This window comes from Macaca thibetana, chromosome 15 (genome assembly GCF_024542745.1).
Source record: "Macaca thibetana thibetana isolate TM-01 chromosome 15, ASM2454274v1, whole genome shotgun sequence".
Lineage (NCBI taxonomy): Eukaryota > Metazoa > Chordata > Mammalia > Primates > Cercopithecidae > Macaca > Macaca thibetana.
Window position 1 is genome coordinate 9,420,029 of NC_065592.1, and position 18,603 is coordinate 9,438,631.

At 56.5% G+C, this 18,603-nt stretch overlaps 2 protein-coding genes across 2 annotated transcripts in view; one reads left to right on the forward strand and one right to left on the reverse strand.

Annotated features, from left to right (window-relative positions):
* The window catches only part of SH3GLB2 (SH3 domain containing GRB2 like, endophilin B2), a 483,899-nt gene that overhangs the window by 396,146 nt on the left and 69,150 nt on the right, over window positions 1–18,603 (forward strand). The gene's annotated exons all lie outside the window — the stretch shown is intronic.
* Window positions 4,307–18,603, reverse strand: part of DOLPP1 (dolichyldiphosphatase 1) — a 63,764-nt gene continuing 49,467 nt past the window's right edge. Inside the window, exons 2-9 of the mRNA XM_050760311.1 lie at window positions 14,060–14,141; window positions 10,515–10,615; window positions 10,167–10,251; window positions 9,968–10,067; window positions 9,658–9,756; window positions 8,998–9,126; window positions 8,412–8,501; window positions 4,307–5,771 (exon numbers count right to left, since the gene is read on the reverse strand). Coding sequence (XP_050616268.1) covers window positions 5,735–5,771; window positions 8,412–8,501; window positions 8,998–9,126; window positions 9,658–9,756; window positions 9,968–10,067; window positions 10,167–10,251; window positions 10,515–10,615; window positions 14,060–14,135 — 717 coding nt within the window. The 5' untranslated portion in view covers window positions 14,136–14,141 and the 3' untranslated portion in view covers window positions 4,307–5,734. The remainder of the gene's footprint in view (window positions 5,772–8,411; window positions 8,502–8,997; window positions 9,127–9,657; window positions 9,757–9,967; window positions 10,068–10,166; window positions 10,252–10,514; window positions 10,616–14,059; window positions 14,142–18,603) is intronic.

Consider the following 18,603-nt stretch of genomic DNA (forward strand, 5'->3'; position numbering starts at 1 on the left):
GCACCTGGCCTTGCCCTCTTCAGCTTTCCCTGGGCCTGGGAGCTGGTGACCAAGCAGCCAGTGCGCCCGAGGACTTTGGTCCAGGAGCCAAGGGCCAGCTGTGACCTCGGGGCACTGGGCCCAGAACTGGGCCAGAGCCAGGGCTGCGTCCTTCACCAGCAACTTCCCACCTACCTCTGGCTTGGGCCTTCCCAAGTCCCATGGGTTGTGGGTAGGGGCAACTCTCCCAGGGGACTGTGGGGCCCAGCAGTGTGGCTGATATCCAGGAACCCAGGGTGTCACCCTGCTTCCCCCCACTGAACCCAGCAAAAGTAGGAGTACAGCAGCAGGCTCAGCTTACCCCAGACCCAGCCGCTGCCAGGACAGACACCTTCGGGGGTGGGCAGGGGAAGCCATCAGAGCAGAACCACGTACCTGCCCACAGTCCCATGTCCATGGCTGAGCCAGGACATCCTGGCAAAACCAAGCATGCTGTTTGTGGGGAGGGGAGAGTCTCCCACTGGAACACTGGCCTGTGAGGAAGGCCCGTGTGAAACCCCAAGGGTGGATGCCGGGGTGGGCCGAGGGAGGTTGGCTGGCCTGTGAGTAAAGGGCTCTGTGACCGGACTAAGCTGGGACAGTCACCTCAGAGTGGGGCCTGTGGTTTTCTCCATTTGTCAGATGAAGAAGCAGGCTTAGTGAGGTTAAGATCACCAGGACACTAAATGGCAGAGCAGGATTCACAGAGGCCACACTTGTCTCCTCTAGGCCAGGGCTCCAAAAAGCCCCTCCCTAGAGCCAGGTCCCCAGCCCCAGGCCACATCCACCCACCTGTCCCACAGCAGGGGCTGGAGAAAGGGAGGCTATGGGTGCCCAGCCTCAGGACCACGAGTGAGCGGGTGAAGAGGGAGGTCAGGCTGAGCCTGAGCTCTAATCAGGCATGGGGGGACTTGCCAGGCCTGGCCAGCGGTGGCATACTCAGTGAGAGAGGGAAGCCACTTGCCCAGTGCCCCAAGGGGACCGGAGGTGTAGCCCAGACAATGGGGGGAGTGGGTGGAGGCAGGGAAACGGATGCCTCCATGGGGAACAAGTAGGCTGGGAAGAGAATGTCACCTGGACCAGCACGCCGACTCTGCTCCTCTCTACACAACAGGGTGCTCCCTCTGGGGGTGACTAGAACCACTAGGAAACAGGGTCCACAGCAGGGCAGAGTGAGTGCTGCATGAGCAACCAGGGGTGGGCCTGCAGCCAGCCCAGGGCAGGACAGGGAGGGGAGAACGAACAGTCAAGAGGCTGCCAGACACCCTAGATTCCCGAAACTCAGCTAAGAACCCTACAGGTCTGAATATAAGGTTGGATTTTTTCCCCCAGAACTATCCTTCTGAATTGGGGGGCATTCCCGTAGGGTGGCGGCATTACAGGCCCCATCACATGGAAGCCCCCTCAATTCCTTGGAGCCACCAACTATTGTTCAAGGAGGGTGCATTCAGCGTCTGAGCAACCTCAATCATGGTGACAGGAAATCCCTAGAGGTCCTTGCTGGGGGAAAAAGGCAAAGAAACAAGATTTCGTCATTTTTCCTTAGGGGTAATTACTGAGGCCTCACACTTGGACATCGGGAGAAACCAGTGCTTAACGTTGTGCTAGGGGACACTTGTGGCTTGGAATGAAATTTCTAGTGCTTGTTCTGTGCATGAAATCCTACAGGTGCTGCTTAAAGGCTGGCATAGTGAAGACAGCAGCCTCAGGAGAGCGGGGTCAGCTGACCCAGAGGGGGCTCCAGGGGTGACCCCAGTGATGCAGATGAAAAACGTGATTTGTTTTTGCAAAATGAGTGAAAAAAAGGTGTTCTGAATTGGTATATCTTGAGCAATACATCATTTGATATTTGAATGAGTAATAAAATTTTTTTTTTTTTGAAACAGTTTCACTCTTGTCACCCAGGCTGAAGTGCAATGGTGTGATCTCGGCTCATTGCAACTTCCGCCTCCGGGGTTCAGGCAATTCTCCTGTCTCAGTCTCCCAAAGAGTTGGGATTACAGGCCTGCGCCACCATGCCCAGTAATTTTTGTACTTTTAGTAGAGACCGGGTTTCACCTTGTTGGCCGGGCTAGTCTCAAACTCCTGACCGCAAGTTATCTGTCTGCCTCAGCCTCCCAAAGTGCCGGGATTACAGGCGTGAGTCACCACGCCCCCTAAGATTAATGAATTCAAGAGAAATAGACGTGTGGCTTTTATGTAGATCCGGAAAGTCTGTACATCCAGTGGGCACGAACTTTATGTGGGCCCCGTCACTGGGAGAAAGCAGGGATGGACTCGAGGTCAGGCTGTCAAGGCAGGGTAAGGAGCTGGCTGCAGGGGTCCTGTGGAAGGGCCATGTCAAAGATGAGGACCTCTTCCTGAGCCCAAAGTGTGAGGAGCTTGGCATGGCTGGGTTTTAGGAGGATGCTATGGTTGCTGCCACGTGAGGAATAGACTGAAGGGGACTAGGCTAGGGGTCGGGAGGAGGGGAACCTATCAGGAGGCTTTGCTGCCTGCAGCCAGGGACTGGTGGTGGCCTGGACTCACACAGCAGCCTCAGTGGGGAAGAAAAGTGGATATATCAAAGAGGCTTCTGAGGGCTTGAGGAGTTGGGCTTCTGCCCAGCACTGCACCTTGGGCAGGTTGGAGTGGGGCCAGGGTAAGCAGTGAGTGTGAATGAGGTGAAGGCAATGAGTTAGCAGGGGCGGGTGCACCTGAAGCTGCTCCCTGTAGCTTTCCCACTCCACACTGCAGCCGGGATGTCTTGTGACCCACCCTTCAGTTTGCTTTTCCTCTTTAAGTCTCTCTAATCTGCTGTTAAATCTACCCCTCGGATCCTTGATTTTTAGCTATTATTCCAGGCCAGGGCTCGCTTTATAGTTTCCGGTTCCCTGCAGATACTGTCTTTTATTTTTCTGAGATGGGAGTCTCACTCTATCACCCAAACTGGAGTGCAGTGGCGCGATCTTGGCTCACTGCAACCTCCGCCTCCCAGGTTCAAGCGATTCTCCTGCCTCAGCCTCCCAAGTAGCTGGGACTACGGGCGCGTGCCACCATGCCCAGCTAATGTTTGTATTTTTAGTAGAGACGGTATTTCACCACGTTGGCCAGGCTGGTCTCGAACTCCTGACCCTAAGCGATCTGTCCGACTCTGGATTATGGGTGTAAGTCACCGTGCCCGACCTTCTCTTTAAAAATAGTAGAACAGGCTAGGCGTAGAGGTTCACGCCATAAGCCCAGCACTTTGGGAGGCCGAGATGGGTGGATCACTTGAGGTCAGGAGTTAGAGATCAGCCTGGCCAACATGACTAAACCCCATCTCTACTAAAAATACAAAAATTAGCCAGGCGTGGTGGTGGCACCTGCAGTCTCAGCTACACAGGAGGCTGAGGCAGGAGAGTCGCTTGAACCTGGGAGGCGGAGGCTGCAGCGAGCTGAGATCGTGCCAACGCACTCCAGCCTGGGCGACAGAGCAAGACTCCATCTCAAAAAAAAATAGTAAAGCACTCTGTGCCTAATCATTCCAGTATTTGAAGTATTTGTGGGTTTGTTTCTATTATCTGTTTTCTGCTGGTTCTCCAGCATGGTGTCTTCTTTCCTTTTATATTTGATCATATTTGTCCACATGTATTTGTTTTGTTTTTGAGATGGGGTCTTGCACAGGCGGGAGGGCAGTGGTGTGATCACAGTTCACTGCAGCCTTGACTCCCAGGCTCAAGTGATCATCCCACCTCAGCCCCTCGAGTAGCTGGGACCACAGGTGTGCACCATGACGCCTAGCTAATTAAAAAAAATATATTTTGTAAAGACGCGGTCTTGCTATATTGCCCAGGCTGGTCTCAAACTCCTGGGCTCAAGTGATCCTCCCGCCTTGGCCTCCCAAAGTGCTGAAATTACAGGCGTGAGCCAGTGCCAGACAAAGTGGACATGTTTATCCTGGCACATTCTGAAGGGCACACTGGTTGCCTCAAGGCTGTCCTACAGAGGAGGAACGAGGCTCAGTGAGAGCAGGGCCAGCACCACACAGGCAGGGAGACTGAGAGTGAAAAGGGGAAAACTTCCTAAGGCTGAGTGTCCAGGTTTGGTATGGTGGCCCTCAGTGAGGTCCCCTGGAGGGATGTAACCAGAAGCTGGACAGACCCTGACAGGAAGTGCCGCAGAGGCCACTCAGACCCCTGCTGTGGGCTAGAAGGGACTAGATTACTTCTGGTTCTACGGTCTTCACCGTATCCTTGCCCCTAAAGGTCATGTGTCCCCACAGCTGCCCCAATCTCTCCTGAGCTCAGTTAGCATGTGCTCAAGCCGCCAGAGTTTACGGTTTTATTTTAAAACAATAGTAAACAATTTCATTGATTTTTCTTAAATCAAACCACCTCACACTCGGCTTGTCTCAGGCAAAAGGTACAAAACAAAAATAACGGGAGGCAAACGTGGAAACCGACCTACCTTCCCTAGAAATAAGCCCCTGGTCCTGGCATCTGGAATGGCTTTTGGACACTGCCTTTAACAAATGAGAAAAGAAAGCACCAAAATATTGTGCTTCAGCAGCAGGTGAGGAACCTCCACAAAGAGAGGGGTGGGGAGGATTTGAACACAGATCCCGAGTGACCCAGTTCAGTCCTCAAAACTTCTAAGAACCTGGAGGCGTCTCCTCTCCACGACTCCCTTTCAGAGTGACTTAGAGATGGGGATCCCTTTAGGAAGAGCCCTCACACGAACCAGGCTGGTAAGGATCTGTGAGCCCACACCCCAGACACAGGTTTGAGGGGGACCCCAAGCAGGTTCCCAGCTGGTCAGAGATGGGTCAGGAAGGACAAAGACATATTCAGAGCACACAGAGGGAAGGACGAGGGACTTTGGGTGCCCGCTGCCTCACTCCTCTCCTCAAGGCTCCTTCCCGCTTTGTTCGCGTGGGGATGAAGACTAACTGCTACTGGATGGCAGGACGAGAAAGAGCTGTAAACAGCTGGGGTCTGCTCACCCACATGTGCAGGCTCCTTCGTCAGAAAGGGATTACTGTCTTAGGGACAGGGGACCAGAGAAAGCCCTTTTGGTGTTGGGTTAATACGGGGTAGAACACAATGACAGCAGCCGCCAGACGCGCGCTCGCTCTGGTCCCTGCCCCCAGACAGGGAAACACTGACCGAGGTTCTGGAATGGCAACGGTGGCAGGGAGGGTGTGGGGTATGCTCCCCTCCTCCTGGCACCCCAGGCCACCTCGGCCCAGGGAGAGGCAGTCTGCCCTCTGAGCATAGGGCGAAGGGCCTAGGAAGCTGACCGGGAGCCCTCTGTCCACAGGGCAGCCACCGCAAAGCAGGTTCTTCAGCTCCAAAATCCTGCCTGCCTCTGACAACACCAAAAAATAAATAGTGTGTACTTCTCACGCCACCTGGAATTCCTGGCCCCGAGACCAGAGGCGCGAGCCCTCCTTCTCCACCCCACACCCAGGTGCCCACACCGAGGGCACTTCCTGCCCAGCCGGGGGCTGGCAGCAGCACAGCGAGGGTCTCTGGCCACGGCCCCCAGGCAGCAGGCCCCCCAGGGTCCTGGTTGAGGGGCTGGCTCAGCCCTTTGGTCCACCTTGTTCATTAAAATTAAAATAAGAAAAAAAAAGGCTCCACTTGGTGACTTGGGTCTGTAGAGGTCTCTGCTTCGTCCCTGTCTGTCATCCTGTCCATCCTGCAAGGCATCGTGCGGGCCAGATCTGGAGGCTGGACCCAGCCACATCCACTGGTCACTGCAGTTTCGTCCCCAGCTTGCGTTGTCTGTTCCTGCAAAATGGGATGGGGGTCAGATGTGGGGACACCTGATGTTCAGTGACCTACAGCTGTCCCCACCACACCCAGAGTCTCAACTAAGTAGGCAAATGCCCACCCTCAGTAGCCAGCGATTGACCTGAACTGGGCCAATCAGAGCACCTGCCCTGGCAATGGCACCTAGAGAGGGTTGATCTCCCTGGCAGGGCCTGTACCTCGGTTGTGTCAGCTCTGCAATCCCAGAAGTGGAGCCAGGGGATTGGGGCAGGGGTGGGGGCCAGGATGAGACGACAGAGGCAAGAGGGACCTGGCTGGGTTCCATTAGTTATGGTGAGTTTCCCTTTATAGACAAGCCTGCACAATTAGGTTCTGTTATTGATCAAAACAGAGTACAGAAACGTAGTGAGCTCCCCATCCAGGAGGTATATAAGCAAAAGTAGAACTACTGATGGAGGTTATTTGAGCACCACATTTGGGGTGTGGCTATATCCAGGGTGGGCCCAGGAACCTGAGGGAACCAGGGCCAATCATCCCCATTTTCTAGAGGGGCTGACAGAGACTCAGTAGAGGAGAATGGGGTTTGTCTAGGGTCCCAGGTAAAATCTAGAAACCTACTGCTCCTGTGTGATCTGGCCCCAGCCTCGTCCCACAACACACCCCTTGCTCCCTGGGCTCCAGCCCTGGCAGCCTCCGTCTGGTGCGGTCACCAAGCCTCGTCAGCTTCAGGAGTTGTGCATGCCCTTCCCTCTGCTGAGAACATTAACTGCCACCCCCGCAACCCTCCCCACCTCCCCACCCTCCCCACCACCCCAACCCTTCCCACCTCCCCACCCTCCCATCTCCCCACCTCCCCACCCTCCCCACCACCCCAACCCTTCCCACCTCCCCACCCTCCCATCTCCCCACCTCCCTATCCTCCCCACCCCCTACCCACCACCACCGTCTCCACCCCCTCCCCACCCCCTACATCCTCCCCACCCTCCCCCCCCCCCACCCCACCCCCCACCTCCCTATCCTCCCCACCCCCTACCCGCCACCGTCTCCACCCCCTCCCCACCCCCTACATCCTCCCCACCCTCCCCACCCCCCACTCCCCCCCACCTCCCTATCCTCCCCACCCCCTACCCACCACCCTCTCCACCCCCCTCCCCACCCCCTACATCCTCCCCACCCTCCCCACCCCCCACTCCCCCACCTCCCTATCCTCCCCACCCCCTACCCACCACCCTCTCCACCCCCTCCCCACCCCCTACATCCTCCCCACCCCCTACTCCACCACCCCCCACTCCCCCACCACCCCACTCCAGCTCCGACATCAACAGGCCGCGCCCACCCGGTCCCACATAGGCTCCCAATACAAGCTGTCAGGTCACAGCACTGATCACATAGGCAGGTGCGTCGCAGCTCTTCCCTGCCTGCTGGAGCACCATGAGCAGGGGACCATGGCTGTCACTGTGCTTGCCCCAGCACACAGCCTGGCACAGAACAGGTGTGCCCTGAGATTTTGGTAAATGAAGGCAGGTGGAGGCTGGCCAGGCGGGGCAGGGCAGGGTGAGGCGTGGCAGGCCGGTGAGAGATCAACGGGGCCAGCTGGGGCCCTTCTGCCTCTAATGGGATTGCCTGCCCTAACCCCCTCCAATCCCCTTTCCTCATGGATCCCCAGCTTTGCTCTTAAGCTCGTTAGGATAATTTGGACCTTGATGCACTAAACACATTTCCTAGCTGTTAGGACGCCCCACCCTACCCCGCCCCACGGTCCCTCTCAGCCTGCCGAGAAACCTCCCAGGCTTCCTCTGGAGCCTCAGCTCCCCTCTGAACCCAGAGAAGAGCCAGCCTTCGGCCAGGCACGGTGGCTCACGCCTGTAATCCCAGCACTTTGGGAGGCTGAGACAGGTGGATGATGAGGTCAGGAGATCAAGACCATCCTGGCTAACACGGTGAAATCCCGTCTCTACTAAAAAATACAAAAAATGAGCCGGGCATGGTGGCAGGTGCCTGTAGTCCCAGCTATTCGGGAGGCTGAGGCAGAAGAATGTTGTGAACCCAGCAGGCGGAGCTTGCAGTGAGCCAAGATCACACCACTGCATTCCAGCCTCGGCGACATAGCAAGACTTGGTCTCAAAAAAAAAAAAAGAAAGAAAGAAAAAGAAGAGCCAGCCTTCCCACCCCACTAGGAACCCCACCCAGGATTTGGGTTAAGTGAAACAGCATGAGTCAGGAGTTTCCAAAGCTCAGCTCTGTCCTGACTTGCTACACAAATACAGGCTGGCCTCCTAACTCAACGTGCCTCAGTTTACCCAGGTCTAAGAAAGCATCTGGACTAACCCCTAGGGATGTCCACACACGGGAGCCCCGAGAACCTCAGCTGCCCAGCTCTCTGGTTCTGGCCTGCAGAGTTTAAAAGCATGGGCTCTGGGCCAGACAGCCTGGGTTCACCACCCTGCTCCCCCACCATGTGCAAGATCTCAAGCAAATGACTTCTCTTCTCCAAGCTTCAGTTTTCTCATCTGCAAAACGGGGGTCACAGCAGGATTCAATGAGCTAATGCAAGAGAAGAGCTTAGGCAGGCGCGGGGCTCCCAGAGAGCCCTCCAAACATGGAGGCAGAGGCTGCCTGGGGCTGGGCCCAGTGAGCACCGCTGTCCCCTGAACTCACCTGGCTTCTGCCCGGGTCACCGTGTACTCAAACCAGAGTACATTGGGAATGAGGCTTGTGTCTCGGATTAGGAAGAACTCGGAGACAGGCCTGGAGAGACAGACATCAGAGAGCCAGGGCCACATCAGGGCATGAGTCTGTTACTACACCAGACACCCCCAACATTGCCCGGGGCTGGCACGACACCCGCCCCCACTGCCTAGACTCTTTGCCTGGCCTGAGACCCCAGAGCCACTGAGAGACCCAGCTATGTCACCTGTGTCACCTCAGGCAGGGGCACTGTCCCACGGCACACACATCCCAGCAGGACTCAGGCTGCTAAGTCCCTGAGAACCTAGGCGAGGACAGAGGATGGCACTCTGGCTTCCCAGCCTGAGGAATCCCCCCGTGTTTCTGCCGCAAACCCCGGGGGGAGGTGGAAGCCAGGCAGGTGGGGCCTACAGCCTTATGCCACCAGAAGGCTAGGCACTGGGGCCTTGCCAGGGAGACAGGGGCTGGGGTCAAGACTCCTGGGTCCACCCAATGATGGCCCCACCCACAGGAGGGGACAGGGCCCACGGTGCCCAGGAAGGCAGGAGACAGTTACCAGGCTGCTATCCTGGGGAACAGCGGGGTGAGGACCTCCTGGGTGAAGATGAACCAGGCGATGGCCATGAGGCCTCCAGCGATGCCTCCATAGAGCACCTGGCTCCAGGTGTGGTACAGCAGGTAGACCCTGGGCCAAGGCCAGAAGTGAAGTATGTGAGAGCCAGTCAGAGACAGGCCCGCACAATCCCTGCTGCCCACATGCCAGCTTCCCGGGAACCTGTGCCCGCACATGTGGAGACACACAGACAGGACACTGACTCCACGGAGCACAGCCTCAGATCCCCTTCCAAGAGGGAGGGCACTGGACCCCAAACGGCTCTCCCATCTGCAGCAGTGAAGGGTCAGCTGGGATCTGCCTGCCTCCCATCTAGCCCTTGACCTCTGAATTTATCTACAGTGGGTTCCTCCGGAACACTGGGAAGAGACGGCTGATACATGGAGTTGGCCCCAGAATCTTGGGCTCAGTGGGCTCAGTGGGGACTGGGCTAGAAGGGGCAGCTGGAGCCCTGTCCTTTTAAAACTAGAGGTCTGGGACCCCTTTTCCAGTCCTGCCCTACAGGCTCTGGGACTAGGGTCCATGGAGGGGTCCCAGAGGGACCAGGAATCAGCAGGACACCACACGGGCAGGGTGCAGACAGGGGCTCTCCCTCCTCCATACCTGCTGTAGGAGACTAGAAAGGCCGCAGCGAGGAGTCCCAGGGAGAGTACGTGCCTCCACAGCAAGTCCAGGAACCTGGCGTTGTTTGTTTGGTGCATTCTGGGAAAACACGCCCACCAGATGACCTCAGCCCACAGCCCAGCCCAGGCCTCCCAAACAGTCCCTGGCCCCATCCAAATGCTCCCTGGGTACCTTCTGCCTCCGCTGCAGCCCCTCCCACCCCAGGGACATCCGAAGGGCTAGCAGTGAGTCCCTAGCAGAGCTCGGCCTGAGCCAGTTCAGGGCCATCCCAGCCGGGGGAGAAACTCACCTTAAATACAGGAAAAGGAAGGAATAGATGGAGAAGAACCACATAAACTGGGAGTGGCTGGAGGGCATCCCGTACTTCGTGCCCACTGCTGTGTGGGGGCCTGGGAGAGAGAGGAGACCAGGGCATCATGGGAGGATGCAGACCTCCCAGTAACGCCCCAACCTGGGGGACCCTCAGGCCCTGGCAGCCCAGGCCCTACCTCCACAGGGCCGTGGCTCCTGGATGACGTTTTTGATCAGCCAGTTGACCGCCTCGTTCAGTGCCAGGCCTCCAAGGAAGGAGATCTGCTGGGGAAGACGTACGGTCAGCTGGGCCTCTTTGCACCTGTTGGCTGCTACCTAGTCCCAAAGACCACGGCCTCTGACTGAACCTCCCAGCCCAACAGGTGAGTAACCGAGAACCAGTCAGGAGGCTCCACGCATCTGAAGACAGGTGGACGCAGGAACGAGAAGGCAAACCCTGGGCTGAGGGGCAGACAGGCTGCCCAAAGCAGGGTGGGGACACTGGGGGGGGGGGCGTGGGGAGGGTGTGGGCAGGACAGACTCACCGTGTGCAGCTCCCGCTTAAATATGATGAGGGTCACAAAACCGACGATGACAAATACAGGGCTGAGGCTCAGGTAGGCAAGGAGGTGGCCAGAGAGATCACCTGGCAAGACAGAGAACAGAATGAGGACAGGGCACAGGCATCAAAAGAGGGGCCAGCCCCCTGCAAGCAGGGCCTGAGCCAGAAAGGAGGTCCCGGCAGGGCCTGAAGCATGGGGGCCAGGCAGCCACGGACATCTGTTTACCAGTCGGTTGTGCCAACTCAGTCACAGTCATATGTGATGCTGTCTATTACTTAGCACTAAAGTGCACACAGCATGCGTTTAAAGCTGGTGCCTTGACTGTTCCCATTCTATAGATGAAGAAACTGAATCCCAGAGTAACTATGTGACTCACCCAAGGTCACACAGCCAGAAGGAGGTGGGACCAGGACTAAAGTCCAAGTCTCTGACCTGGTCCAGACACTAGACCAATCCCTCCTGCCAAAGCAGGAAGGTGAACCCGGCCTGGTGACTCCAGAGGTGGAGCCCGGGACCTGGGAGGCAGCCTGGAAGGCATATGAGATCCACACACTGTTGTGCTGGGGCTGCCCTGGCTGAGCCCTGGGCCTCCGGGGAAATCCAACATTCTCTGGACACCACACAGACTTGGGTCCACACTGAAGACTCGGACAGAAACCAAGCCCAATATGGCCACAGTAATAGCTGCTCACCGCTTCTCTCGCAGTAAACTGCCTACCTATTGATTACCAGCTTCTGACACTCCTATCACGCCTGGGATGGAGGCATCGGGGGAACACTGGGCCCTTTTAGGAAATGGGGACACTCAAGCTGAGAATCCAAGGACAGGGGAGGATGAGTCCGAAGGCCACCCTCACCATTTGAGACAGGCAGCTATGTAGCCACTCTGGGGTCTGAGGGCATGGTTCAGCTCCTATGCCCGCACTCACTGGCTGCATGAACTGAGGCAAGGATTCAAGCCTCAGCTCACCCACTTGTGGAACAGGGATATTAGTGCCTACCTCCTATAGCTGCATGAGACTCAATGAGATGGGACCTGTGAGACACCTAGCTTGGTCCCTGGCAACCAGGACACTTCCATGTTGGGGCAGAGGTGGGGAGAACCCAGTGTGGGAAATGGTCCAAGCCACCAGCCTCACACAAGCAGCAGGGAAGGTGTCCACAGAGGGCTGAGCCCGAATTCCAGGGCTGAAGACATAGACACACACATGCCTGGCCTCATCCGCACCCAGGATCCTACCCAGCCCATCCTACCCAGGGTCAGGTTGGCCTGGAGTTGGCCTGGGAGAGCAGAGCAGCCCAGCTAAGTGCCTGGGTTCAAGTGCTGGTGCTGCCACAGTCCCACTGGGTGACACTGGGTGAGTCCCTTCTCTTTCCTGGGCCTCTCCACTACGAAACTCACCTCCACAGCACTGGGCCAAGATGACAGTGAATGACGGGTACCCCCAAAGCTTTAGCCATCTCCATAGCCTGTCCCAGAGCCAGTACTACCCTGGGGTTTTCCTGAAGATGCTACCAGGGACTCTGGCCTCTCCACTCTCTGATCCAAGCCCCCTCAGGCCTCCCACTCCCCTTAGGACAAGCTCCCCCTCAGCCCGGCTCATCTGGCCCTGCACAGTCCTGGCCCTGCTTCCCTCTCACCCTCTGCTCCAGTTCCAAGGACCAAACTCAAGTTCCCTGAGCGCACCATGCCCTGTCCTACTTCTGGACCTTTGCACACAGTTTCCCCACCTGGGATGCTCTCTGGGTGAACTCAACAAACGTCACCACAGTGGCAAAAAAAGACACATACGTCCCTGCCAGTGCAGAGCTCGCAGTCTGACGGGAGGATCTGCCATCCAGGCACAGTTCATGATCCGCTAGTGTAGATAATCAGGACGGCATCTGAGAATATGGACAGGGTCTCTTTATACCCCACTCTATCTCCCAAGCCCAGCACAGGGCCTGGCTCTTAACTGGGCTCAAAAAGTATTGAATGAATTAAGTAAGCAAGTGACGGTGTGATGAGGGGTGTGATGGAGAAGTGCAGGGAACCACAGAAGCATTGATAGAGGACTAGACCTCACCAGATGCTCCAGGCTCAGCCAGGTCCATCACAGCCTGTATTATGCTGCACACAACTGCCTGCCAGTTTCCTTCTGGCTTGCTGGATTGTGAACACTCCCAAGAAGCTACTCTGATGCCAGGCAGGGAAGCTGTGAAGGTGCAGAGGCCTTAGCAAGTCTTTCCCCACCTCCAGGCTTTGGCTTTCCCTCTTATAAAGCAGCCGGTTTTCACAGTGCAGGAGTGCAGGGATATTTCAGGCCCTGTTAAGCATTCTAAAACCAGAGCTAGCCCAGGGCCTAGCACTCAGAAGTGTTCAGCGGATATTGGCTGAATGAATGAATGAATGGATAAATGTTAGACAGGCAGGCAGGCAGGGCCCAGCTCCTGGCAGGGCCATACCATCCCCAGTACAACCCAGAACACCAGGGTCTAAGTTCTTTGGCATTCGATCCTGGTGCCCTCAGCGGAGCCAGGTTCTCACATCTCGCAAGACAGCAGCATGAGCGGGCCCTTCCCAGGCAACCAGGGCTCAGTGAGGGGGGCCCAACCTTCCCTGGCACTCAACCATCCTACCCAGGGAGGGTCCTGGAATGTGGGATAACATTGACTGCAAGTATTTGCTGAACGCTTACTGCATGCCGGGCACTGTTCAGCCCCTCTTGTGCCTCCTGCTATTTGATGCTCACACCATCACCAGAAGGTAAGCACTGTAATCAGTTCCACTTTAGAGATGAAGTAACTTAAGCAGAGGCAGGCACCTGCACAAGGCCTCCGCCTCAACTGGAACCCAGATGGGTCAGGCCCCCACTCCCAGGCTCTGCGCCACTCTTACTAGACAGCTTCCAGAACGCCGCTAATGGACCTCTCAACTGGAAAGCCCTGCGCTTCGAGAGGTGTGTCTGATAGGAAGCTCCAGAAGTCAAGATCCCGAGGCTGCCCGCCCCCTCATCGGGTCCTCTCCGTTGTGGAGTCGTGCCCTGATCAAGGCGTGGCACCACAAGTACTCAAAAGCCTGGCTTCACCTTGCACACTCCCAGCAACGGGGAGCTCTTTCTCTTACAAGCAGCCCAAAGCACTGTTCGAAGCAGACAGACACTCCCTGCACGCTGGAGCGGGAGTGCGGCCTCTCTGGGGCAGCGGAGGGCGGGGGAGAAGGGCCAAGGTCCAGCCCAGGGATCTTTTCTCGCCTCACACAGATCCCCACCCCATTTCAGCCCACCGGCGCCCCGGGACCCTGGGGAGCGCCCCGACCGCGCAGCCGCAGAGTGCGCGAGCGAGCGCCTCACAATTTCGCCCAGCTCATCCCCGCACCACTGCGCCTGCGCGGCGCGCGTGCCGGCCGAGCCCCTCCATGGCTCACTATTTGACAGTTCCCACCCCGGTCCCCCGGCGCCCCCTCCGCGGGCTCGCGCAGGCCGGAGCGCCCGGGACTGAGAGGCCGTCCCCGGGAAGGCGTCCTCGGAGCCGGGACCGCCTTTTACCTGCAGGATATTCGACGTGGGTGAGGGTCACCGGCCGCCATGAAGCGGGGAGCGAGCACTGTCCGTCCGCTGCCATCTTACCCGGAGACCGGGCTTCTTCGAGCAGCCAATGGGGAGCCAGGGGGGCGGTGGTCCTGACCTATCACGCCGGAGAGGCGCCGTGCACCCAATCGGTGGTCAATATAGGTAGCGGCGCAGCCATTCAGCGTGCAGGCCGTGGGGCTGGCCCGAGCGGCGAATCAGAGAGCGGGGCCCCTGGGAGCCAACGAGCCGGCCCAGCTGGCGCCCAATCTGGGGCGAGCGCAGGTAGGCGCCTGGCCAATCAGAGAAGGGGAGGGTTCCAGCACAGAACAGGGAGCATAACAGCCAATCAGAAGGTGAAGCTGCCTCAGCGTGTGGGCAGGGCGGGCCAATCAGGGGCTGGCTTTGGGGGCGTGTTGAACTTTGGTGGGAGCTTTGGTTCGGCTGGGACCTGCGCCCTGAGTGAAGGCTTCTCTGGTACCCCGAGTCGACCCGTGGTCTGAGGGAACTGCGCGTCCGACAGCGCGTGCTCGACGAGGGGAGGCAACCTCAGCCCCAGGGGGTTTGAACCGACCCACTTTCAGTTACGAGTAAACTGAGACCAGAGAGCAGAGGGGGCTTATTTCCCTCCGCCCCATACTGGCCGGCGAAAGGGCAAGTCATACAGAGCAGGCGACCTTTTTGTGAAAAGTGTGTGGATCGGGGCGCGCAGAAGGTGCCCTAAACGCTGGACTGAACAGAAGCTTAACTGATACTTAAGAGTGGAAGCTTAGCTGCAATTAAGGACTCCTTCCTCCTTTCATTCATTTAACAAAGATTTATTGATTCATTCACGTTTATGCTACTTAATGAGGCGTTTTGGGAGCATTTCAAACAAGAAGTCGGTTTTCCACCTACCCTTCAGTCTTCCCAAGACATTCCTGCGTGAACAGCCACACCCTCCCACCCGCCTTCACCTCTCCTCTCCGATTCTCTCTCTGGCTGGACTGGATTGCAGTCTAGGTAAGGTGGGCTGGGAGGGCTCAGCCTCTTGTCTCCTGCCCCTAGCACGTGTTTTTGTTTGTTTGTTTGTTTGTTTGTTTTTTGAGACAGTGTCTTGCTCTGAGGCCCAGGCTGGAGTGCAGTGGAACGATCTCGCTCGGCCTCCTGGGTCCAAGTGATTCTCCTGTCTCAGCCTCCTGGGTAGCTGTGACTACAGGCACACGCCACCGCATCCGGCTAGTTTTTGCATTTTTAGTAGAGACAGGGTCTTACCATGTTGGCCAAGCTGGTCTCGAACTCCTGGCCTCAGGTGATCCACCTGCCTTGGCTCCCAAAATGCTGGGATTACAAGCGTGAGCCACCATGCCCAGCTAATTTTTTTTTTTTTTTTTTTTGAGACAGAGGCTCACTCTGTCACCCAGGCTGGAGTGCAGTGGCACACCCAGCTAATTTTTGTGTTTTTCGTAGAGACGGGGTTTCACCGTGTTGGCCAGGATGGTCTTGATCTCCTGACCTCGTGATCCACCCACCTCGGCCTCCCAAAGTGCTGGGATTACAGGTGTGAGCCACCGCCCCTGGCCACTATGTGCTGTTTTGCTGCATGGGATGTAGCGCCTCTCCTGCCCTACTTTGCCCTGCCAAATCTGGCTCAGGTGTCTCCTCGACTTACAGGTTTCCACAGCCAAGTGAGGGGCCAGTACTGGGCTCTCACGATTGCATTTCCTGTCCTGTGTCAGCCCTGACCTCACTGGACTGTAATCGGTTCCTTATCCCTCCCAGTGAGCGGCAGCTCTCAGACTTCACAGAGTGCTGAGATCAGCCTGTAGAAAACGCAGATTCCTGGGTCACAGTAGGGCCTGGGTTGATCCAGTAGGTCTGGGTTGGAGCCTAGGTGTCTGCGTTCTTGTGTGCTCTGGGAATTCTGATACAGGTGGTTACAGCCACCACTGGAGAAGCCCTGGGCAACATGAGGACAGGGCCTGGTACACCCTGAGCCGGGTCCAGACCAGACCTAGAGCAAGTGCTGATAAGTGACATGAGGGCCCCTGAGGGGAGGTGAGAATAACCCAGGAAATCCCACTGAGAGAGTGGCTCTGTCTGCGAGTGGCCAGGCCAGTGGAGCAGGTACGGTGAGCTGGCCTGTGTGGCCGGGGATGATGGCGACTCACAACCTACTAGGGAGCCCAGAAGGCCCACTTCCCCTAGCCCTGCTGTGCGCTCTCCCAGCCTGGGCTCATCGGGGTTAGCTGGCCTCGGTTTCCTCAGGCACTGCCATTATTAGCCCCTGAAAAGCAAGAGGTGTGAGGAGCGGGCCGGAAGCTTCCCAGAATAGTTACCTGGGACAGGGCAGCCATCCATGATCTGGGCCACATTGCTGCTCGCAGATAGACCTCAGGAGCAAAGTCCATGAAATGCAGGCCTGTCCGTGCAGGGAACCTCCCGAGGGAGGATGAAGATGAGGAACTACAAAATGAAACGGAGTTACCCAGGGAGGGTTTTCCTGGCAGAGAGAACAGTGTAAGCCAGTGCCCTGGGGCCCGAGTGTGGCTGGATGAAGTGGGCAAGAGGGAGAGAAGGAGTAACGTGGTCGGGGGGAGGTCCACAGGGGCCTGGCCGCTGGAAACTCTGAGGGCACTGTGAGTGGGGACAGAGGGGAGCTCTGAAAGATGGGTTTGTTGTTGGATTCGGTTTGGTTTTCTTGTTTCAAATAGAACATTCAGGGCAGGCACGGTGACTAAACCTGTAGTCCCAGCACTTTGAGAGGCCAAGGCGGGAGGATCACTTGAGCTCAGGAGTTCAAGACTAGCCTGGGCAATACATCAAGACTTCATCTCTACAAACAAATTTTTAAAAATTAGCCAGGCATAGCAGCACATGCCTGTGGTCCCAGTTACTCGGGAGGCTGAGATGGGAGGATCACATGAGCTGGGGAGGTCAAGGCTACAGTGAGCTGTGATCCTGCTGCTACACTTCAGCCTGGGCAACAGAGTAAGACCCTGTCTCAAAAATATGGCTGGGTTGTAATCCCAGTACTTTGGGAGGCCAAGGCGGGTGGATCACCTGAGGTCACGGGTTCAAGACCAGCCTGGCCAACATAGCGAAACCCCATCTCTACTAAAAATACAAAAAGTAGCTAGGCGAGGTGGCACATGCCTGTAATCACAGCTACTTGGGAGGCTGAGGGAGGAGAATTGCTTGAATCCAGGAGGCGGAGGTTGCAGTGAGCCGACATCACGCCAGCCTGGGCAACGAGCGAAACTCTGTCTCAAAAAAAAATATATATATACACACACACACACACACACGGCTGGGTGCAGTGGCTCACTGCTATAATCCCAGCACTTTGGGAGGCCAAGGCAGGCGGATTACTTCAGGTCAGGGGTTTAAGACCAGCCTGGCCAACATGGCAAAACCCCATCTCTACTAAAAATACAAAAATTGGCTGGGCGCAGTGGCTCACGCCTGTAATCCCAGCACTTTGGGAGGCCGAGACGGGCGGATCATGAGGTCAGGAGATCGAGACCATCCTGGCTAACACAGTGAAACCCCGTCTCTACTAAAAATACAAAAAATTAGCCGGGTGCGGTGGCGGGCACCTGTAGTCCCAGCTACTCGGGAGGCTGAGGCAGGAGAATGACGTGAACCTGGGAGGCGGAGCTTGCAGTGAGCCAAGATTGTGCCACCGCACTCCAGCCTGGGTGACAGAGTGAGACTCCGTCTCAAAAAAAAAAAAAAAAAAAATTAGCTGGGTGTGGTGGCATGCACCTGTAGTCCCAGCTACTTGGGAGGCTGAAGCAGGAGAATTGCCTGAACCCGGGAGGCAGAGGTTGCAGTGAACCGAGATCATGCCACTGCACTCCAGCCTGGGTGACAGAGCAAGACCGTCTAAAAAAAAATTATATATATACATATATATATGTACATGTGTATATTTCATACAGAAAATTTCAGAAATCAAACGTATACAGCTTGGTGTAGTTTCACAAACTAAGCATACATGTAAGCAGCCCCCACATCAGGAACCAGGACCTTAGGAGCCCTGGCGCCCCCTCCAGTCACCCCAGGTGACTTCCAACTTCCGACACCATACCTTCGGTTTGGCTGGATTGTATAATTTCATTTTTGTTTTGTTTTGTTTTGTTTGTTTTTTGAGACAGAGTCTCACTCTGTCACCCAGACTGGAGTGCAGTGGCGTGATCTCAGCTCACTGCAAGCTCCGCCTCCCGGATTCAAGCAAATCTCATGCCTCAGCCTCCCGAGTAGCTGGGACTACAGATGTGTACCACCATGCCCAGCTAATTTTTTTGTAGTTTTAGTAGAGGCGGGGTTTCACCATGTTGACCAGGATGGTCTTGATCTCTTGACCTCATGATCCGCCCACCTCGGCCTCCAAAAGAGCTGGGATTACAGGCATGAGCCATGGAGCCTGGCCTGGATTGTGGAATTTCTGTCAACGGAAGCCTGCAGTCTGCACTTTTTGTGTATGTGGCTTCTTCACTCACATTATGGTTATGAGCGTTAGCCACGCTGCAGCCTCCGGT